This window comes from Trachemys scripta, chromosome 3, assembly GCF_013100865.1.
Source record: "Trachemys scripta elegans isolate TJP31775 chromosome 3, CAS_Tse_1.0, whole genome shotgun sequence".
NCBI lineage: Eukaryota > Metazoa > Chordata > Testudines > Emydidae > Trachemys > Trachemys scripta.
The window spans coordinates 197,608,861-197,632,630 of record NC_048300.1 but is presented as its reverse complement, the minus strand read 5'-3'; the positions used below and the strand labels follow the sequence as shown (position 1 = coordinate 197,632,630).

The 23,770-nt window shown below is 52.9% G+C and overlaps 1 protein-coding gene across 7 annotated transcripts in view; it reads right to left on the bottom strand.

Annotated features, from left to right (window-relative positions):
- EFR3B (EFR3 homolog B) overlaps positions 1-23,770 on the bottom strand; it is a 161,917-nt gene that overhangs the window by 108,481 nt on the left and 29,666 nt on the right. The window contains exon 1 of one of the 7 annotated variants that reach the window (XM_034766786.1): positions 20,026-20,106. The exons of 2 other annotated variants lie outside the window; for them this stretch is intronic. Coding sequence is in view for 3 of the 5 variants with exons in the window: in XM_034766780.1 (XP_034622671.1) it covers positions 13,815-13,854 (40 nt within the window). In the remaining 2 variants the exon portion in view is untranslated. Of the gene's footprint in view, positions 1-1,073; positions 1,157-13,814; positions 13,940-20,025; positions 20,107-23,770 lie in introns of those variants that run through there. 4 more of the 7 variants (XM_034766780.1, XM_034766779.1, XM_034766783.1 and 1 more) reach the window with 4 other exon arrangements.

Genomic DNA, 23,770 nt, shown 5'->3' with positions numbered 1-23,770 from the left:
AGGGGCCAGAATCTAGGGTCACAAGGACGCCACCGGGCCCTTCTCAGCAGGTTTCATCCAAAGAGCTCAGACAAGGATTCTTTATGGACAAAAACATTAAGCTCCAAACATCCCTGGGAGGTGGGGAAACATCACCTCATACCACCTAGTGCCCATACAGAAAAACACAGGCACAGAGAGGCAAAGCAACCGGCTCATGGTCACCAAACAAATCAGCCGCACACCCGGGACCAGAACCTGACTGCAGAAGTCCTTCCTCCGGCTCCCCTGGGCCAACCCCCACTATTACCTCCCTTAGGAGATTATCCCTACGGGCTAACACGTCCCAGGGCATCTTCCCTGATAGCCCGTTCCAAGCCCAGCAGCCCCGCACGCTGCAGGGAACCCAGCCAGCCCGCAATCCCAGCCACCCCAGAAGCGTCTACACGAGCCAGAGCGGCCCCACGATCTGCGCCGCGATTTCAGGTTCTCCCCCCGACGCCGGAGTTTTCCCCGTGAACTTCGCAACGCGCCGCCCAGCCGCGGCAGCCCCCTGCAAGGAGAGCGCGGAGCAAAACCAGCAACCGGAGGGGGGGGGGCTCCCGGAGGGTTCCCTCCCCCCTCAGCCGCGGCAGGGGGCAGGTGTGAGCCAGGGCTTGCGCTGATGCCCAGCCAGCGCTGGGCTCCCACCGCACCTTTCCGCCCAGGCAGGCGGGGGACGGGGCTAGACCCACCAGCGCACGCAGCAACAATCTGGCTGGGGACGGAGCCAGATGACCGGGGTGGGGGGGGATCCCCCAGCCAAACCGAGCTGCCTTATCCCCTGCTGAGCGCCGCCCCCCAGGGACCCGATCCCCTCCTCCAGCGCGCTCTCCCCAGCCCGGACCGGGCAGCCTGCGGGGCCGGAACGCGGCGCTTGGAGCGAGCCGGGGGCGCACGGGGCAGCTCCGCTCCCCGCTCCGGAGAGACCGGCCCCGAGGGGGGGCTCGCCCCCGGGCTGCAGCCTCGTGGGGGTCCCGCTGCGCAAAGCCCGCCAGGGCTGGGGAGGGGGGACGCGCCCCGGATCGGGGCCAGCAGCCCCCCGGGTCTCTCACCGTACATGGCTCCGGCTCCTCCGTCCCCAGCAGCGGCCGCCGCCGGCTCTGCTGTTCATTCACGGGCGCGCCTGCGAGTGGGCAGGGGAGCGGCGGGGTGGGCGGAGGAAGCATGAATGGAGCGGCGTGAGGCTCATTCAGCGGCGGGGAGAGCAGCCCCCGCCCCCGGGAGGAGCTGTCACTCCGGATCCGCCCCGCCCGGGGCTGCTGGCACACGGAGCATCCCACCCGCACACAAAGGGGAGAGGGGCCCAGGCCAAATCCCTTCCGCCCTGCGGCTGGGCTCACACACACCCCCATCACACCGGAGCATCCGCCCCGCAGCCCACAGCCCCCGGCTCTCCCCGCTTTGCCCAGCCCAGGGCTGCACCTGCCTGGGATCAGATGGAGCCCGTGTCCCGCACTACTTCCTAGGCGCGCACAGCCGGGAGGGAAGATCCCTTGAGGCACCAGGAGATCTGGGTTCAAATTCCAGCTGTGCCCCATAATCCCTGCATGACCTTGAGCAAGTCACTTACAGCTGCTGGTTTTTCACCTGCCCAGCGCTTCAGCACACCTCAGCTTTCACCCAGACACTCATTCTGGCGCCTGATGGGTTCTGTCTGACAATCCAGCCCTGCCCGAAGCTGGCCTGAGGTGTCTATGGGCCTCAGTTCCCTATCTCTGAAATGGGCACAATAATCCTTCCTACTCCGCCAATGCTGAGAGGAGCAATTCAACTGATGTTTGTGAAGAGCTTTTCCATGGGGGTCGCTACAAGCAGAGGGACGGAGACTGCAGATCCCAGTAGGCAATGCACCCTCTTGGTCCAAGCACCCACTGGACTGGAATCTGCACCCACCCTGGCCCTGTATTTAAATAATGGCGCCCATGGGCCACATTGTAGAGCTCTGTGAAGTGGGCGGCCCTCAACCACTCCTCACTTCCTGATTTGTATTTACTCTGCTACAAACAAGACACCGCTCCCATCTCTCACATCCGTGCCAGGCCATAAACCAGCGACCCCTAGAAGACACAAAGCCAGCCTTTTTCCAGGGGGCTTTCACAGGAGAAAGTGTTATTTGTCCAGCAGGCAGTGACAGCCTCTGAGAGCTTAGCAACTGATCCCCAGGTCTGCCAGACACACACCCCAAGTTCTGTTCTGGAAAGAGACAGATAGACGGGATTCCCCTTTTCCATGCAAGACGGCTCCCTCCCATAATGTAGGTGTAGCATTTCCCCAGAACAGCTGAGCAGACCTTCACCTACTGAGAATCCCCTTCGCCTGGTCACTGCTATTCCCCACGTCCTGGGCACCATCTGCTACACCAGTGGTATGTGTTATCATAGAATCATAGAACAGGAAGGGACCTTGAGAGGTCATCTAGTCCAGTCCCTTGCACTCATGACAGGACTAAGTATTATCTAGACCATCCCTGACAGGTGTTTGTCCAACCTGCTCTTAAAAATCCCCAGTGATGGAGATTCCACAACCTCCCTAGGCAATTTATTCTAGTGCTTAACCACCCTGACAGCTAGGAAGTTTTGCCTAATGTCCAACCTAAACCGCCCTTGCTGCAATTTAAGCCCATGGCTTCTTGTCCTATCCTCAGAGGTTAAGAAGAACAATTTTTCTCCCTCCTCCTTGTAACAACCTTTTATGTACTTGAAAACTGTTATCATGTCCTCTCTGTCTTCTCTTCTCCAGCCTAAACAAACCCAATTTTTTCAATCTTCCCTCATAGATCATGTTTTCTAGACCTTTAATCCTTTTTGTTGCTCTTCTCTGGACTTTCTCCAATTTGTCCACATCTTTCCTGAAATGTGGCACCCAGAACTGGACACAAACTCCACTTGAGGCCTAATCAGTGTGGAGTAGAGCGGAAGAATTACTTCTTGCGTCTTGCTTACAATACTCCTGCCAATACATCCCAGAATGATGTTTGCTTTTTTTTTTTTGCAACAGCGTTACACTGTTGACTCATATTTAGCTTGTGATTCACTATGACCCCCAGATCTCTTTCCACAGTACTCCTTCCTAGGCAGTCATTTCCCATTTTGTATGTGTGCAACTGATTGTTCCTTCCTAAGTGGAGTACTTTGCATTTGTCCTTATTGAATTTCATCCTTTTACTTCAGACCATTTCTCCAGTTTGTCCAGATCATTTTGAATTTGAATCCTATCCTCCAAAGCACTCGCAACCCCTCCCAGCTTGGTATCGTCCGCAAACTTTATAAGTGTACTCTCTATGCCATTATCTAAATCATTGATGAAGATACTGAACAGAACCTGACTCAGAACCGATCCCTGCGGGACCCCACTCGTTATGCCCTTCCAGCATGATAACTACTCTCTTGGAACGATTTTCCAACCAGTTATGCATCCACCTTACGCTCCATCTAGGTTGTATTTCCCTAGTTTGTTTATGAGAAGGTCATGCGAGACAGTATCAAAAGCCTTACTAAAGTTAAGATATACCACGTCTACCACTTCCTCCCTAGCCACAAGGCTTGTTACCCTATCAAAGAAAGCTATCAGGTTTTGTTCTTGACAAATCCATGCTGATTGTTACTGATCACCTCATTATCTTCTAGGTCTCGGCAAATTGATTTCTTAATTATTTGCTCCATTATCTTTCTGGGTACAGAAGTTAAACTGACTGGTCTGTAATTCCTTGGGTTGTCCTTATTTCCTTTTTTAGAGATGGGGGCACTATATTTGCTCTTTTCCAGTCTTCTGGAATGTCTCCCATCTTCCATGACTTTTCGGAGATAATTGCTAATGGCTCAGCTCCTTGAGTATTCTAGGATGTATTTCATCAGGCCCTGATGATTTGAAGACATCTAACTTGTCTAAGTCATTTTTTACTTTTTCTTTCCCTAGTTTAGACTCAGATCCTACCTCATTTTCACTGGCATTCACTATGTTAGACGTCCAATCGCCAATCAGTACATTTAAGCTCTCTCCTTACCACTACGTGAAGCTGGATCTCAGGGTGCTACTGCGGCTGCCCACCTCCCAGTCAGCTGCACGTAGCATGGAGCTGAGGTTGCTCCGAATGACAGTCCAGCAAGCACAAGCTTCCCATCACAGGTTAGTGCACACACAGCGAGACAGGAGGTGGCCGACACTGGTTGGTACAGTTAAAGCCGTAGCTGGCACATTTTCCCAGAAGGCTTGGGACTCCTGGCCTGGGATATCAAAGTCAAGGACATACTTAGCATTCACAGGACGTCTGACCTAATGGACAGTCTAGGACGCAGGACACCTGGGTTCAGCTACTGGCTCAGATACAGACTTCCTGTGGGGCCTTAGGTAAGTCACTTAATCTACCCTGTGCCTCAGTTCCCCCATATGGGGATGATGTTTCCCTGTCTCCTCCAGTGCTGAGGATAAAACCCATTAATGACAGTGAGGTGCTTAGATAGTAGGGGCCATATAAGAACCTAGGCAGATTGAAAATCAGGCCCTGTACACATCTGAGTTACTGAGTTTCCCCAGCCCCAGGTGGAGGCTTCCAGGAGCTGTGGGTGCTCAGCACCTCCAAAAAAATCAGGTTCCTGGCACCGTACACCTATCAGCAATCATATCAGAGGCTTACTGAAAGGACAGCTAGTAAGAAAGACCTTTCCATCGCTGAAGGCCGCTCCCCCTGCTGGGAACTTCAGTATTACCTGACAAGAGTGGACGAGACTGGGGGCGTTCGGTCTGGTATGGCCGCTGAACTTCTGTATTACTCAGCAAGCAGAATAATGCCTGGCACAGCGGTGTAAGCAACTGAGAAGAACTCTTTCCTCTTCATTCATGATATCGTCTCCCTCCCGCTCCATGCAGCCCAGGCCAGTAGTTCCCCAGTGATGCAAGGCTTTGCACTGCCTGTGGCAAAGGGTGTCTTGGTGAGAAGAGGAGGCGCTTACGTCATGACCTATAGGGGTCTTAGCCCAGGCCCACAATGTTTACGGCCGTAGCCCTGTTTCCACCCTCCACCTACCTGGTGGCTGGCAGCAGCTTACCTGGGACCCTGCCCAGCCCTAATGCGAGGCTCCGCCCCTGAGGTCCGATTGGCAGAGTCCCAAAGCAGCTGATTGGCCCACTACCCCTGCTTAAGCCAGCAGCAGGCACAGGAAGTTGTCTGAACAACTGGGCTCCACCCTGCTCTGGACAGTGTGCCTTGTGCTTCCTGCTCCCTGTTTCCCTGACTTGATGTCCTGGCGTCCCAACCCGGCTTGACTCCTGGCATCTGACTTGTGGTTCCCAACCTCCAGTTTGCATCCTGCCTCTGACCCTGGTTCCTGACTCGTGGTTCTGATCTCCCCTTTGCCCCCTGCCTCTGACCTCCCAGTATCCTGACTCCGCTGACTCTTGACACCTCTCTTGCAAACTGCAGACTCTGGCTCCGACTAGTAGGTCTGGCTACCCACGACCCGCCGTGGCAGCTTGGCTGAGAAGAGCTAGAAGTCCCCATCTTCCCCTTTGCTCCCCTCAGCAACAGCAGGCTAAAAATCCAGAGAGGCAACTCTCTTGTAGAGGGGATTATCACCGAGGCTGTCTGAAAATCCTGCCATTTACTTAGGTATCTATATGGGAGCTATGTCCTTGTCCAAATGCAGGCCTTGGTACTCAGTATTAGTCTCATTACTCTCCATTGCTGGCAATAACCCATGTGGACATTTGAAAAATCCTTTCTCCAATCTGGAAAACACTGATTATTACATCCCCACCTTTCCTCCTCCCTCCCCCAGTGTCCCTCGTGTTTTTGTCTAGAACTGAATTCCCCCCTCCGCCTCCCAGCCCAAAAAACCCGCATCAACAAGAGCTTCAACTGCTTATCCTGCCAGAAGATCTTCGTGCCTTGTACAGCAGCATCACTGATGACGTCTGCAGCAGCCCAGCTCTGGGAACCAGGTTGGCTAGCGAGCTGCAGCAACTGCAGGGACAGCAGAAGATACCGTGCCCTTTTGTGCATCACCAGTGGCTATTTTTAAATGTTCTGCTGAGAGGGAGCAGCACAGGTTTCCAAAAAACACTGCTCAGGTGACAGGAGAGGCTGGAGCAAAAGGGGTGAGGAGGGGGAGTTAACAAACGAAGACAGATACAGGTTTGCTGTATTTCAAACCAACAAACAGGGCTAGATTCTGGAAATGACTGAAATTCTCTAGCCATAGAAGAGGGACAGAGCACCAGAGAGAAGGCAAGACCCACACACACACCCTCAATGTGCCGCCACCCTGCCTAGAAGAGAGCAGCTATAAGACAGTGAAGCTCTCCCTTGTGTGGCGAGCCAGCAGAAGACATTCAGCTTGCACATGGCAAGTCAGGAAGAAGCACAATGGCCCAGTGAAAATAAGGTCCCTAGACCGCGTATGCGTGAAGATGACTAGGCAGGGGAGGGGGAAGAGGATGGAGAGAGAGCTCAGTAGAGATGGACCCAAACGGTTATGCGAGAGGAATTGGGATCCAGATCGGCAAAGCTGGGAGACATTTGGGTCTGGGGTTCCTGACTGGACCTCCCTCTGGTGCAGAAGAAATCCAATGAAGCCTCCACTCTGAGAGAAGCAAGATGGGGAAACCGAGGCAGAGAGAGGCCACATGACTTGCCCAGCAAGGTATTGGCAGATCCTGGCTCCCACATCCACTGCTCTCCCACTTAGGCCATGCTCACTCCCCGTGATGACTTGAGTTGGCCGTAGCTAACAAAGGCCTCACAGACGTACCATTGATAATAGTTCTCTGCACTGATTTACCCTCCGCCCTCAGGAGAAGTGAAACCCGAGCAGGCATTGGCAATCCTCATCAGGTAGGACGTGGAGCCAGCAAGCCAGAGTTCTCAGCATCACCCTTACCAGAGAAGGGCCCAGGAGCTGCCAGTGGGACCCACACAGGGAAAGCGAATGAATCTTCGCTCTGGGCCACATGCTTCTAGCCCTGCTTCCCGTGCGGCTGAATGGCTTTGGCTGGTAACTAGTGGAGATACCAACACATTTCTCAGGGGCTAGTGGATTGCTCCCTGCTGGAGAGCACAAGACAGGGTTTGGTCTCTGGGTCTCCCTACCCTCAATGAGCATCGCCAGCGCTACCCACGGAAAGACAGGACCACACTCCTCACGCAGCTGCCACAGAACCAGTCCCTGTAACTCACTGAGTGCAGGGGCATCGTTCACTGCTGGTGCAACAGGGGAGGGCTGACGATTTGGCAGCAAGCGCGATGGAGGTTCCAGGACAGACAAGGACGTATGTAATGTGTGCCCAGGTGGGGGCTGGCTGCTGCTGCTCTGTCACCCAGTGCACCAAATGCTGGTTATCGTAAGGAGCAGATGGGGGCACTTGAAAAAAAAATTTTATATAAAAGTTGTAGCAAATTATCTGGCTCCTTTCCCGCGCCCTTCATATCTCAATTGTCTTCTGAGATGGTAAGCTCTGTGGGGCAGGGGCCCTGTGTTCATATATGTTTGCACAGCCCCAGGCATAATTCCCGGTGACCCTGATTGAAACCTCTAGGAGAGGCACCGTGGTAATGTAAATATTAAATAATCGTTATGCAGCCACTGAGTTCACATTGTATTACGCCTGGGTATCGGCTTCATAGACCGAGAGGCAAATGCAGGCACCACCCTTCAGGTGGCATTTCGGTCAGATCTAATCAGTTAAGTGGAGCCAGGCCAGGTCAGTAATAGGAGACCTAGACCTCTTGGGAGCTCTCCCACCATCCACATCTGGAAGGAGAGGCTGCGGGCTCCTAGCCCGAGATGAATGTCACTGCCACCTGAACACCGAGCAGCAACTGGGATCGAACCAGCCTCCCGCGCTGGGAAGTCGAGTGACAAACGGCAGACGAATGCCTTCAGCCAGAGAGCACGGACCTAATCCTGCCACATCCTCCGCCCTGCTGCCTGTTTTGAGAGGCGCCATATGGAGCTTTAATTCCCTTCTGGGCTGCAGCTACTGGATGGGGAGAAAGGACTTTGGGCTAAAGTCTTGGCTGCACCTCTAATGGCGCAGCCCCCGCTGCACTCAGGGCCGGCTCCAGCATTTCTGCCGCCCCAAGCCAAAAAAAAAAAAAAAAAAAAAAAAGCCGTGATCGGCGGTGGCAGTTCAGCGGCAGGTCCTTCGCTCCTAGAGGGAGTGAGGGACCTGCCGCCCCCGAATTGCTGCTGGTGCCGCCCCTCTCCCTTGGCCGCCCCAAGCACCTGCTTGTTAAGCTGGTGCCTGGAGCCGGCCCTGGCTGCACTCCTGGGAACGGGCCCACGGACAGCTGGCTCTGGGGCCGATTCTGTAGCCACCACGAAAGCCCAAAGGTAGCACGGAAGCCATCTGCCTTTGGAAGCGCTCTGCAGCCAAAGCCTGGCCAGGGGAGGGAACTCTTGGCTTGTGCCCGCAGCAGCACTGAACGCAGACAGACCGCCCAATGCCCAACTCAGCTCCCTCCCTCCCACGGACCGCTTGTTCCTCGCACCTACGACACAGCGAGGGGGGAGGAGCTATCCCGAGGAAGCACCAACAGGAACGCTCTGTGCTTTCAAACGTGAAGCTGAGGAACGGACACCCAGAAAACAGGAAGAGGTGAACCACATCCTGCCAACCCTGCCACCCACAGGGAGCATGTCACCCCCTGGGTCCTCGTTCATTTCAGGAGCCAGATCAAAGCCTTCTTTGGGCCTGCTTCATCCTTGCACCACTGCAGGGCCAGAGCTCTGCATCGTGCTTATTCAGGAGCGTAGGGCTGACGTGGCCACCGGCCTTAGGTCTGCCCTAAATTGTGCCCATGCTTCAATAACCCCACGAGGCTTTGCAGGGATGCAGAATACCCCAGCCATGGCGCCTCACCCGCTATGATGCCCCCTGGAGTCAGGGCAGGTTAGTGATATCGGGCCCTTCTCATGTGCTAATCACCAAGTGCCAAGGTGCAGCTGGTCAAAATCTGGGCATCCCGGCTGCCAGCAAACCACAGAAAACATAAGGGATAACTCTGATTAGTCATGAGACGCCGTAGCTCTTCTAGCACACTTATCTGTAGATCTCATAGCCCTTTACCAGGAAGGCATCAATAGTAGGGTTACCATATCTAATAAATAAAATAAGAGGACCCTCCATGGGCCCTGGCCCCGCCCATTTCCCCACCCACAGCCCTGCCCCAACTCCGCCCCTTCCCCGCCCTAACTCCGCCCCTCCTCCCTCCCACTCCCAGCCACGCGGAAAGGGCTACCCGAGCGCTACCGGCTTCACGGTTTGCCGGGCAGCCCCCAGACCCTGCGCCCCCGGCCAGCACTTCCCCAGCGCAGCTGGAGCCCGGGAGGGGAAGCGCCCAGCCGGGGGCGCAGGGTCTGGAGGCTGCCCGGCAAACCGTGAAGCCGGTAGCGCTTGGGCTTCGGGCAGCCCCCTTGCCTCCGGACCCTGCGCCCCCAGCCGGGCACTTCCCCTCCCGGGCTCCGGCGGTGCAGGGTCCAGAGGCATGGGGGCTGCCCGAAGCCGGTAGCGCTGGGGCAGCCCGGCTCTTAAACAGAGCCGAAGAGTCAGGGGAGGAGCAGAGCCGCCATTTTCCTGGACATGTTCGGCTTTTCGGCAATTCCCCCCGGACGGGGGTTTGAGTGCCGAAAAGCCGGACATGTCCGGGAAAAAGAGGACGTATGGTAACCCTAATCAATAGTCCACAGGGGGGGAATGCAGCACGGAGAGGGGATGTGACGTGCCCCCGGCAGCAGGTCTTTGGCAGAGCCAGGCTCCTCACTCCTACCTGTGGATGCTGGCTGGGGAGGGCATGCTCCCCGCTGGGGTTTGCAATGCTAACTTGGAGAGGGTGCTGGTTGGGAAGGGCAGGGAGGTGTCTCAGATGTCAACTGCTCCTTGCATCAGCGCACGGCTCATGAAACTGCTCGGGCCGGGGAGCAATCAGCCGTACGGAGCCACGGGATACAAACCCTCTGCAGTGGCAGAATTTCTGATCATCAACAGACATGGCACGAAAAGTGCTGCGGGGAGGCTGTCTGCAAAGCAGCACCCACCGCCCGCTGATTTACGGGCCTGCTCTTTGCTGATACTTCAGCACATCTTGCCCTTGGATCTGTCTTGTCACCCAGCCAGGATTCGTAAAGAACTATTTCTTGAATTAAGAGAGGCCGGTTCCAGCAAATTAAGTGCTGGACAATCCATTTCTAGATTGTTTAAGCAGCATTTTCTTTGATGAGCAAACAGAGCCGTGTTCCATCACCGTTTTAACTCAGCTTTAACCCTTTGGATGCTGCCAGTTACACAAGGACACATCTGGAAAGCAGCTTTGCGTGGCTTGAACGGTTGTCTCTCTCACCAACAGAAGATGGTCCAATAAAAGCTATTACCGCCCTTACCTTGTGTCTCTAATATCCTGGGCCCGACACAGCGACAACAACACAGCATACGCTGTTCTCAACAGTTAGTTTGTAAATTGGTCATCATCCTTCCTCCCTTCTCCCCCATTTGGCCATTACTTCTCCAGACTGTCCTGTTCTTTTCATCTGCCCCCAGTCGTCTGTCCCTCCAGCCCAGTGAGACTCAGACTCAGGCTCGGGAGTCACAAGTGGCTCTTTAATGCACCTCCTGCGGCTCTTTGCAGCACGTGATAGTAAAACATTGTGTGATTTAATGATGAACCAGTCTAAGTTATTAGCCAATCAGGAGGCTTTTACTATGTTATTAACCAATTGTAGTTGATAAAATAATAATGCTTGGTCAGTCATTTTGCTGTGATAATTATATATATACAGTAATTATATACCGGTGTGTGTGTGTGTGTGTGTGTGTGTGTGTGTGTGTGTGTGTATAATTCTCACAGCAAAATGACTGACCAAGTATTATTTTATATATATAAACTAAATATTTCCCCTACTATACTGTTTAAATATGAATATATAAGAACGGCCAGACTGGGTCAGACCGAAGGTCCATCTAGCCCAGTGTCCTGTCTTCTGACAGTGGCCAATGCCAGGTGCCCCAGAGGGAATGAACAGAACAGGGAATCATCAAGTGATACACTCCCTGTCGCCCACTCCCAGCCTCTGGCAAACAGAGGCTAGGGAATATAGTGCTCTAGTAAGTGAAACAATGAATTCACTCTCCTTTGGCTCTTTTGGGTAGTGTTGATGGCTAATTTGACTCCTGATCCATTGAGGTCTGAGTAGCACTGGTCTAGCCCTATGTTTCTCTTGTGTGAAATCGACAAAGCACCATCTGTCTTGTACTGAAATGCCCAGAATGGACTGCAATGATCCAGCTGCAATCCCACCAGGGCCACAATGGAACGGATCATCATGTCCCTGCTCCACAACATCAGCCTCTATGGCCCGGTCTCCACTATAATTCCCCAACCGGTTCAGCTCCACCTATCGTAGCAATAGCAGACGTTCTAGTGTAGTTAAGGCTCAGGGGTTTTTACCATGGTGAGCCTTACACCCTAGCTACACTACAGGGTCTGCCACTGTAGGTGGAACTGCGCCCATTGAGAATTACAGGTCCATAAAACCCTAATATGGACCCAGCCAGGTATGAAGCCCAAAGTCACATTAACTTTCTCAGCTGCCCTATCAAATTGCAAGCCAATAGCCACTTTGTTTCGTGCCATCCCTCTAAGGCTCTCTTTGGCATCCCTGCACAGGCGCCGGAGAAGGGGGATGGCACCAAACAACCATCGCCCCTTTCACACACTTCTGAGGGGTCCTTGTCCCCTGACCAGAGCTGGGTGATATAATGACAGACCCCCTTCCCTGCTGCGATGACAGACGGGTGGCTGGGAGTGTGTGGTGTTGTGACTTGGCGCGTGGGGTCTCAGCACCACCCACATTTGGCCCATTTTGGTGGCTCCCCCCCCCACACACACTTTTGCAGTCCTCCCAGCGCCCTCGCATCCCTGCCCTAAGTCTGCGGCTCCTTTGTATTGCGTATGCACCAGGCTGCACTATTACACCCCTCCCTCTGTGCAGCTCTTCTCAATCAACTGATGCTTTTCTTGCCTGTCCCTCATCTCCTGTCACCACAGGACATTACATTTAAAGGAAGGCGGAGCTGGTCAGTTTCAGGCCTTCCCACCCACCTGCTTAATGTCCCTAACCAGCTCCCTTCCATTCTGTGGGCCCGATGCTGAAACCGCTGACACCCGCGTACATGCCGAGGAGCTCTCCTGACCTCAGTGGGTGTGACCGACCAGCATGTAGCCCTGCATCCTACATGAGGCCAATCAGAATGACTAGTGCCCGCTCTGGGGCCATGTGGAACCTTGCCTCCATGTTGCCTTGTCAGTAGGGAGTCAATGTCTGCCATAAAATCATGGATCGCACTGAATAATTCCTCTCCATTGTCTCATCACCTTCCTGCTCTTAGACATAATGCCTCCTAATACACGAGAACCGCTGGTAGCCTAATGGATACTTACAAGCCTCAGAGATTGAACTCCCATCCTACAGCTCAAAGCCCCAGGCCGCTGCCTGGTGAACTCCAGAGACTGCTCTGCCACGCGAACACACAAGCCCTTCGGACATTCTCCCCAGCAGAGGGCAGTAGCAGACAAACTCATTTCTGCTACTGCGGCGTGGTACCCCAATCCCAACCCTGGAATAGGGTGACCAGACAGCAAGTGTGAAAAATCGGGACAGGGGGTGGGGGGTAATAGGATCCTATATAAGAAAAAGACCCAAAAATCGGGACTGTCCCTATAAAATTGGGACATCTGGTCACCCTACCCTGGAAAGAGTTTGAAACCACATTCAAACCTGTAAGGAGACACTCATTAAAACACAAATCGGGGAGGGGAATCTGAAAGGGCTCTATCACGGGGACTTCCATGTAGCCTCTGCCATGACACACTGATGACTGAGATCCAGAGGCCTGCACCCATTCTAGTATTCGGCCACCACTTGTGAACAGCATACAAACAGCCTCGTCCATGGGACGCTCAATCCTGTGACACCACATGGAGGAAGCCAGGCTTCCCGAGATAGCTGCTGCTCCTGCCAAACCTAAACTAAAATTAGACACCACTTTCATTTCTCTGGAGATAGCCACTCACACGTGCTCCGGGGTCAGACCTTCCCTGAGCACTCAATAAACCTACCCTCCGTTCTGCGGAAGGCGACATGAAACAATGGAAAATCTTGTTTGTTCCTTCTGGGGTTCAGCCAGGTGGGGAGAGGGAAGTTGGATTCACAGCCATTTCATTATTATTATTTCTACGATCGTGGTGCCGAGAGTCCTCTGCTGAGATCGGGACCCCACCATCCTAGGTGCCGTATAAACAGAGCAGGAGCGAGCCCCTGCCCCGAAGAGTTTACAATCGAAACAGACAAGAGTGAAAGACAGGGGAGATTATTGTTCCTACTTTAGAGATGGGAAACTGAGGCACAGAGAGACTGTGTCCAGGTCTACACTACAAATGTACATCAGAATAACTACGTGGCCCAGGGTGACGCACACCCCTGAGCGACGCAGTTACACCAACCTAACCCCCACTGCAGACAGAAGAGCTTCTCCCATGGACATAGCTACTGCCTCTGGCAGAGGTGGATGGGAAAAGCTCTCCCACCCGCGTAGGAGCGTCTTCACTACAGCTGCACCAGCACAGCTTTTTAAGTGCAAACCTGCCCTGGCTGACTTGTCTGGGATCTCTCAGGGAGTCTGCAGCGGAGCCGGGAACGGAACCCAGATCTCCCAGGCTGAAGCCTGGGACACAAGCCCATCCTGCCTCTCCTGTCGTCCAGCTTGTCTCCCATGTGTTCCTCCGCGCCCAGACAATACATTACCATTGCAAACGTGATGGTCCGCAGCAGCTCTGTAATCCATCAGGCAACTTCAGTGCGGGGATGCTCCTTCCGCCGGGGCAGAGAGCTGCAGGAGAAGGGGCTGCGTCTCCTGCCTCCACAGAGACCAGGGCTCTCACGCTGCAAACTGCACCCGCACAAATCTCTCCCCCCCCCCCCCCCCCAACCCCGACCCAATTTGCCTCCTGTGCAAAAACACAGTCACTGCCGGCTGCTCTAATTTCCCAGCTCTCGGCTTTAAGGTTCCTTGTTATTCTGGCTTTTTTCCCCCTCCTCCCGCCTGTCTGTTTGCTCCCTTCCTCCCAGAGCCACTGTTTATTTCTTCAGCTGCCTCTCAGCTGATTCTGTAACCCTCTAATTCTGGCTCATCAGGAATCCATCCCTCTCCGTGGCTCATTCACTTGCTCTTTTTCTCTCTCTCTCTCTCTCTGTACTTTCTTTTGATCTCTCCCCAGAGCCTTTCATTTCGCCTTGCCTCGCACTATGAAAGGCATCAGTATACAATTACCAGCTACTGTCTATGGCTTCTCCTTCCCCTCCCCATCTCCTCTCCATTTGTCTCCCTAAATCCTTCTTCTAACCTCCCCCAGACGCTGGCCTTCCATTTCCTCCTCCCGGGCAGAGAGAAGCCGGTGGAGGTTTCATTGGTTAAAGGTGCCATTAAAATTCCGCTGGGAACACTCGAGCGGAACAGCCCCTGTTTGTCAGCACCGCACACCTGGCTGCAGCCGGCCAAGGTCTTCAGATGGGGCCAAAGTCGAGACACCGTAAAGGCCCTTGGCCGGCCTTTTGGGGGGATGCTTAGCCTCCCCTGGCCTCTTATACATGCTGCTAGGGTGAACAGACATCAAATGTGAAAAATCGGGACTGGGGTGGGGGGTAATAGGCACCTATATAAGAAAAAGACCCAAAAATCAGGACTGTCCCTATAAAATCGGGACATCTGGTCACCCTTACCTGCTGCCCATGGTAAAGGGGCGTGGATTCTCAGAGCTTGACTACTTAGCATTTTCTGGCAATCAAGTTCTTTTAAAGGGCTGCAGGTTGGGTGCCTCCGAATCCCCAGGCAGCTCCCTTTTTAAAAGCCTGGCCAAGGGCTTCCGCCCCACTTGGAAAGGATTTTTTTCTAATTGGGCCCATGGCCTTTTATTTATTGATTGCATCTTTCTGATGGACAAAGTAGGCCTGAGAAGAGGGATGGGGAGGGGGGGTTTAACCTATCAGGAATGGCCAGTTTAAGCCCCGTGGCTTTGCATGTGCACCATGCAGTCCTGCAGGATAACTGATGAAGCAAAGGTGCCCAAACTTTCCTAGCGAGTTCCCTTTGACATTAGAGTTAGAGGAGGCTAAGGGGTGACTTGATCCCCATCTATTAGTACCTACATGAGGAACAAGTATTTGGTAATGGCTCTTCAATCTAGACGACACAGACACATCACGATCCGATGCCTGGAAGCTGCAGCTAGACAAATTCAGGCTGGAAATAAGGCGTCCATTTTTAACCATGAGAGTAAGTCACCACTGGAACTATTTACCGCGGGCTGTGGTGGATTCTCCATCACTAGAAATGTTCAGATCCAGATTGGATGTCTGTCTAAAAGCTCTAGGAATTATTTGGGGGAAGGTCTCTGGCCTGTTATACAGGGGCGGGTCAGACTTGATGATCCCAATCTGGCCTGGGAAGCTATGAATCTAAACAGGTGTTAGCAAAACCAAAGTCTGAAATCATCTGACTAAAATCCCTTCTCTTAATAGCTCCACTTTCACTCTCAAACTCTTGTGGTGTCACCACTGCACCAGCTCTCCACTCCTCCCGAGCCCGCACGGGGCAGGCGAAACCTGGATTTCTAGTGGACCAAAACAACAAATCAAGCCAGATTTTATTATTTTTACCAAGTTTCTTTTCAGACCACCAAAAAGCAGCAAATAAAAAAAGGGCACACACTCCATTTTCCTTGTCATGTCACCTTTAAGCCAGGGACAAAGAGAGAACTGGGTCTCCTCTCCAAACAGCCAGCTAAAAATCCTTGCAGGCCCGATTCTCACTCCTTCCCACCAGCAGACAAGGAGAGAGGTGGAAGGGGCTTGTTTGCTATACAGAGTGTGAAGAAAATAATTGGGGCAGGGCTGAGATAGGAGCCGGGGGAAGTGGGGAATCAGGGGAGCTCCTATAATGCTGCAGAGACTAGGGACAAGAGCAGAGGGGAAGGAGAGGGAGTGGGGCAGTTACTGTACTGAGCCAGGAGGAGGGTCTGGTGAGCTGGGCAGATGGGAAAGCAGGAGCAGATCTCACCTACACATCCAATCACACATGCTGGGATTTTTCCCCTCTGAAATAATAAATAAAATCAAAATGCAGGAACAGCGCAGCCCTGGAACTAGTGAGCCTTGGGCAGGGCCTAATTCCCAGGACTCGGGACTGGTTTAATGGCTAATCTCAGTGACCGTTGCCCTTTAATGAGTCACTTTTGTTTGCAAGCAATTCCTGGGCAGCATGATCAACGTCTCAAGGTCACACTCAGGTACCGGCCACCACCGCAAGTAAGTGAGCCGGTGATGGGGAAGCGTTACAAGGGCAGGAGCTCGTCCTTCAGCTCCCTCTCCCCCAGATCTGCAGCATTTCCTGAGCGTGAGCTCACCTCTACGGCAGTTCAGTCTCCACGGCCCATTCTGTCCTTGGACCAAAGCAGCTCCCAGTGGTTTTGTGCTATGGATACTTGCATCTAGGGTGACCAGATGTCCCATTTTTAAAGGGACAGTCCCGTTTTTGGGGACTTTTTCTTATATAGGCGCCTATTACCCCCCACCCCCTGTCCTGTTTTTTCACAGTTGCTATCTGGTCACCCTATTTGCATCAGCCTCATTCAACGCAGGCCACCCAGCGGCACTCTGACCTTCATCACCAGCTTGAGCCAGTCTAACAAGTGGGAGGGTCCACACTCCATTAGCTACCCTGGGAGCCAACTAGGCCCCCTCTTCCATCCGCATTGCCGCCCTGCGGCATTTAGAGCTCAGAGACGCTAGAGACAGAAAAGCCGCATGGGATTATCCAGTCCATCTGCCTTTCAGTACAGGGCTATTCCCCCTCCATTCCCAATCATTGCTTCTGGACAGTGATTGACTTGTAAGCAAAGAGGTGCCGGGGCTCAAGCAATTTTTTTACATTCATAACAGATGCAGCAAGCCCAGAGGTGCCGGGGCTCTGAACTGCCAGGCCCAAAGAGTAAAGCGGGCAGGGATGGTGTCCCTAACCTCGGTTTGCCAGAAGCTGGGAGTGGGCAGCGAGGGGTGGATCATTTGGTGATTACCTGTTCTGTTCGTTCCCTCTGGGGCACCTGGCATTGGCCGCTGTTGGAAGACAGGACACTGGGCTAGATGGACCTTTGGTCTGACCCAGTATGGCCGTTCTCATGTTCTTAAAGCAGAGGAAGAGAGCCCTTCTACGGGAGGGGGCAAGTGGTGAGCACCCAGAGTTGGAAGAGGGCCTGATCATAACACGGCAAATCATCTCCATGGGCTTCTTGTGCAGGCTGCAGAACAAGGCAAGAAATTTAGACCTAGTAAGAGAAATTACCGCTTGAAAAGGTGACTTGCAGAAGAAGGGAGCACAAGGTGTGTCTATTTGCCTTCTGCCTGGCAGGTTTTGAGAGTTGTCCCCTTGCCATCTTCGCAGCCAGCTCTCTTCCTGAATTCAGCCAGTGTTCAATCTACCCAGAGCAGGCCTGGTTCTAGTCACAAGCTCCCATCACGTGACCCACGGTGGTAGTCACTCCACCTGGGAAAGCAGGCTGCACCTGGCATAGGGGAGCCTGATCTTCAACTCTCTTAAAAGAGACAGCTCGTCCTGATGCATTTCTTACGCACCAAATTGAACTCAAGCAACTGGCACTCAGTTGGGAGAAAAGTGCTCTTTGTTAAAGATTGAAAGCAACCCTATGCCCCTTCAATGAAGTCCATCTCACTGGCCAAAACAGGGCAGACGAGATTTACTATCTGATATTTCCCAGGTAAAAAGACAAGCAGGGAAAAAAAGTGTAGAACATACCTCACAGGTCAAACTCAGCACTACCACACAGAGTGAGGCACAAGCTATGGGCGAGGGAGCTTTAACCCCCGACTGCTACTTCGCTTCTCCGCAGGGCTGGGGAGCGTGTTTAATTAGCCGAGACAGCCGCACCAGACACCTGGCATTCTGTGCTGCGAGCTGCTCCGGGGAAGATGACAACACCGGAGGTGCTGGGATGAGTCAGATTCCAGCCTCCGCACTGGCTACAGAGCGAGGGGATTATTTTCATCCCAATAGTTGCTTGGCTGTTCTCTCTTCCATGTGCTCAGTGTTCCAAGCTCCTAATGGACCTGGGAGCCCAGTAAGCAACTTGGAACATCCAGGATGGGCTCCTCTCCATAGCCTGTGTCCGTCCTGCAACCCTGGGCTGGGATTGCAGCTTTGCATAGCTTTAATCTAGCTAGTGTTGGGTATTGGAGCAGTGAAGCTATAGCAACACCTATAGACACAGCCAATATGGAGGAGGGATAGCTCAGTGGTTTGAGCACTAGCCTGCTAAACCCAGGGTTGTGAGTTCAATCCTTGAGGGGGCTATTTAAGGACCTAGGGCAAAAAAAATAGTTGGGGATTGGTCCTGTTTTGAGCAGGGGGTTGGACTAGATGACCTCCTGAGGTCCCTTCCACCCCTGATATTCTATGAGTCTATGCCAGAGATTGGACCTAGCCGGCTCTTCAGTGACAATCAGGTGTGACTCCACTCTCATCAGTGGTGTGAACTAGGCATCCATGAGTGGAGAACCACCCTCTCTGGAGCAGCACTACAGGGGTGGGAGGCACAGGTGAGGGTTCGAGTCCCAGCTCAACCACCTACTTGTGGCATGAGCAAGTCACTATGTTAGAAGGATGCTCTTGTGGTTAAGGCATTTGACCAAGCCTAAGAGAACCAGATTCAGTCTCTGGTCTTCTGCGGCATGTCACTTAATGATCCTTTTGGGTCTCAATTACCCATCTGTAAAATGGGGACTATATTCCACCCCACACACACCCACACATCCATTGTCTGGCTTGTCTATTTAGACTGTAAATTCTTCAGGGCAGGGATTGGCTCTTATGCCACAGACAGCACCTAACACAATGGGGCCCTGATCACAGCGGGGGGACGGAAGACAGGACTGTAATACGGACGATCCCTGAGCTCAGTTTATCCCTCTATAATTAGGACAATAATTTCCCTGCCTCACAGGGAAGGAGGAATTCCCACCCCAGGAGAGCCCCCTGACCCATGCACCCGGCACCCAGCTATGCTCAGCCACCCAAAGAACTAGGCTGCATGGACTGGGGGCATCCACCTTGGGCACATGGGCTCCACTACCGGAGGGCCCTCTATATCCGTGGGGAAGAGGGCAGAAGGAAACAACAGGGGGCACCCCAGAGCAAATCCACTGAACAGCTGGCAGTGGGAGGGATAGGCACAAGCTCCTAGGGGTTCTGCATTTTTGCTTTGGTCACGGCAGCTATCCACATTCCTGGTGAGCTATTTCTGGGCTCTGCTTTGAATGCCAGTGAGTGGAGAGAGGCATGAAAAGCTGCAGCGTCTCCAGGGGGCAGATGGCAGCAGAAGTTCCCAGGCGAGAGCTGGGGAGGAGAGGGTTACGGCTGCTTTAGAGAGAAATATCTCTCTCTCTCTATATATATATATATATAGAGAGAGAGACACGTTTTTCCCTTTAAACTATTGAAGTCACCTGTCAGCGGTCGCCCACCCTGCTTTGACGTGTCAGAGTTAAACACAGATTGGGTCTAACAGCAGAGTTCCTTCCCAGGCGCTGCGGCCTGTCAGACTGGTGCAGCCGTCAAGCCCCTGGCGCTGCCAGAAACCAGCCGATCCCACGAGGAATCTCTGGGGAGGAATTACACAAAGGGAACCGAGGGGATCACATCAATAGGCTCCAAGCAGAGAACATGCCATTCCAGACATGCTAGGGGCAGGAAATGCGCCTGGAGGACCCCAAAGTGAGCGGCAGTGAAAAGTGGCCACCTCTGGAGTGGAGGACGGTCACTGAGCAGCAGGCAACGGAGAGGAAACTTGGGGCAAAAACATCTGCTCTTTCCGAAGAGTGATGGGAGATGGAACAGCCATGTCATCCTGTTAATTTACACAGCGCACCCCCATCGTCCCAGACTGACCTGTTTGACTCCGAATCCAACCACACCTCCGGAAGCTTAGAACAGCATTTAGCGACCTTACACTGAGAGGCGTCCAGCTCTGCAGATTTACAAATAATGGATGGCGGGAGGGAGAAGGAATGATTAAAAAAAAACCCTAATCCCATCAGCCAGCTGTGATTGCCTTTAGTAAGCAAATCATGATGGCCCCTCTGAGCATGCTTGGACCCTGCTGGCCTAGTCCCTAGCTCATTACCATTCACAGAGGTTTGCCCTTGGGTGTGTCTAATCCTCTGGACTCAGGAGGTGAAACCCCCAGGGGGATTGGAGATGAGTTTTTAAAGACACAGAGGCACAGGATAGAAAGCAGAAGGCGAGTGGCTCTGCTGAAAGGGGCCCTGACCCAAAAGGACTCCGTTCCGCAGGAGCTCGACAGCTTGCATTTCCCCCACACAATCCAAAGGCCATCGCTGCATAGGAAAGCACTGAACAAACGCAATGACTTTAGGGTGGCCAACTTTCAAATCGTGCAAAACCGAAAAACCCTGCCCCGAGACCACACCCCTCCCCTGCCCCTTCTCTGAGGCCATGCTCCCTGAATCCCGCCCTCTCTGTCACTCGCTCTCCCTCACCCTCACTGGTGATGCAGGCTCAGGGTGAGGGGTGGGACCGAGGAGTTCAGGGTATGGGAAGGGGCTCTGGGCTGAGGTAAGGGGTTGGGGTGCAGGAGGGGGTGAGGGCTTCAACTGGGGATGCAGGCTCTGGGGTGGGCCCAGAAATGAGGGGTTCAGGGTGTGGGAGGGGGCTCAGGGCTGGGGCAGGGGTGCAGAAAGGGGTTCAGGGTGTGGGCGCCAGCCAGGCGGCGCTTACCTCAGGTGGCTCCCAGAAGCAACCGGCATGTCCAGCTCCTAGGCGGAGGGGCCAGGGGGCCTTGTGTGTTGCCCGCGGCTGCAGGCGCCACACCCTTAGCTCCCATTGGCCGCAGTTCCCAGTCAATGGGAGCTGTGGAGCCGGCACTTGGGGCAGGGGCAGCGCGCTGAGTCCCGGTGGCCGCCCCCTACACCTAGGAGCTGGACATGCCGCTGCTTCCAGGAGCCACACGGAGCCAGGGCTGGCAGGGAGCCTGCCTTAGCCCCGCTGCACTGCCGACCAGACTTTTAATGGCCCCGTCAGCAGTGCTAACTGGAACTGCCAGGGTTCCTTTTTGACAACCAGATGCCTGGCAACTCTAGATGACCTCCCTCTACGGTGACACACCAGGGCTTGAACCCACGACCTCCAGTGGTAACAGCATGAGCTACAGAATCAAAACTCCAATAGCTTGGAACTGCAACAACACAAATCCTCTGCAGATCCTCACAGAAGGGGGGACCTGTAACACTCATTCCCCCGTGGAAAGCAACAGAGGGTCCCGTGGCACCTTTAAGACTAACAGAAGTATTGGGAGCATAAGCTTTCGTGGGTAAGAACCTCACTTCTTCTTCAGATGCAAGTCCCCAGTGGGTTTCACAAACCCTGGCCAGGTTCATCACCCCCATTACCAGGCTTGTACAGTGGGCTTGGCTAACACGGCTCCAATTATCATGCCTCAGGCCTCAACATTTCTTTGCTTTATCTATTCCCCCTGGCCGTTTTGTAATGAATCTATGTGCTGCAAAGGTAAACCCAATACATGTTGTGTATGAGTCTTTATCCCCCCCCTAGTGGCCAATCCATGTAAGAGGGTAAAGTCTACTACAACGGCTAGCTCATGGAATTACTCCTTCAGCTCCAACGATAGAGACTCGTGCTTTTTAGCTCTGTGGTTCTGCTGCTGGTCTGCAGCGAGTGCCAGGGCAGCGTGCAGTGACATTCGAGTCCTGATTCTCCTCTCATTCACACTGGTGCACCTCAGGAGTAGCGCTGAGTGGAGTCACACCAGAAGAATCAGGGCCTCTGACTCAGCTGGTTCAGCTGTCGTGTGTTGTGCTGTGTGGGGATGAATGAACTCCTCCCCCTTCCAGGTGCTGAACCCACACAGCGAGGCAAGAGTGAGCAGGGACTGATGGGGAACAGTCACAATCACGGCAGCTGCAAAGCTTCCCCGGAGTTGCCGTAGGGTTTCTGGGCTCCCCACAGCCGCAGAAGAGCAGCTGCTCAGGAAATCCCTAGGGATGCTGTCATAACCATACAGCTAAGGGTAGCATAAAATCCCTCCTTACCTGTAAAGGGTTAAGAAGCTCAGATAACCTGGTTGGCACCTGACCAGAAGGACCAATGGGGAAAGAAGATACTTTCAAATGGTGGGGGGAGGAAAGGCTTTGTTTTTGTGCTCTGTGGATTTTCTCTCGGGAGACAAAAGGGAGAGACCAAGCAAGTAATCCAGCTCCTACTGAAATGATACATCTAATATTACAGAAATATTAAGTAATAGCAAGGAAATGTGTTAGAGTACCTTTTGTTTTAGCTTGTGAGTTTTCCCTATGCTAAGAGGGAAGTTTATTCCTGTTTTTTTGTAACTTTAAAGTTTTGCCTAGAGGGAAATCCTCTGTGTTTTAACTCGTATTACCCTGTAAACTTACCTTCCATCCTGATTTTACAGAGGTGTTTCTTTTACTTGTAATAAAAGTTCTGTTTTTAAGAATCTGATTGGGTTTTTAATGTCTCAAAAACCCAAGGGTGTGGTCTGTGCTCACCTTGGTTACTCTCAAGCCTCCCCAGGAAAGGGGGTGAAAGGCTTGGGGGGATATTTCGGGGAAACAGGAACTCCAAGTGGTCCTTTTCCTGAATCTTTGTCTAACTAACTTGGTGTTGGCAGCAATACCGTCCAAGGACAAGGAAGAATTTATGCCTTGGGAAAGTTTTTAACCTAAGCTGGTAGAAGTAAGCTTGGGGGTCTTTCATGTGGGTCCCCACATCTGTACCCCAGAATTCAGAGAGGAGAGGGAACCCTGACAAATGCTCTCCCCAGTCACATGACACTCTGGAAAAAGCCATTGGCTCCCTGCATCTCTCTGAACCATTCCATTCCAGGGAGCGTCCCTATACCCAGCTCCCCTTTCACTTACACCACTGTAATCCTATTGATTTCGATGGAATGACTCCCAATTTACACCCAAGAGTAGAATCAGGCCCCATATTTTAACCTTTTCAAAGCTCAAACATGCAAACTTGGTGCTTCTAAAGCACCTGAGATTTAAGGCTCTCAAAGTGCATTACAGACATTATTCATTGGTGAGCTGCCAGTTAGTAACACCTCTCTGAGGTAGTTCAGTGTTATCCCCATTTTCCAAGTGGGGAAACTGAGGCACAGAGCAGCAACGTGACTTGCCCAAGGTCACCTAGCAGAACTGGGACTAGAATGCAGAAGTTCTGATTCCGGACTCTCCCAGAACAGCCAAAGCCCCAGCGTTCCATCAGGCTCTTCAGTTCTAATTATGCAGTGGCTGATGACTCGGAATCTGTCCTCAAGAGATTTTAAGTTGTTAATTAAAACATTTTTTGAATGAATTTGCTTCTTCGATTTCCCTGGAAAACAGAGAAATTCTCAGGGACCGAGAGCAGCTCAGTCTGATCCACACAAAGATCCCCATTAGAGAGGGGACCTCGTTATCCCTGGTCTACAGAGCAGCCATCACTGTGACACCATAAAGGGCAACAGGCCTTAAAGGGAAATTAGTGCCGCATGGAAGTTCTATAGGAGAACACTTAACTAATAGGAAGCTGCCATCTTGACTCGGAGGGTACGTCTACACAGCAACTAGATATCTGCCGCTGGCCCGTGCCA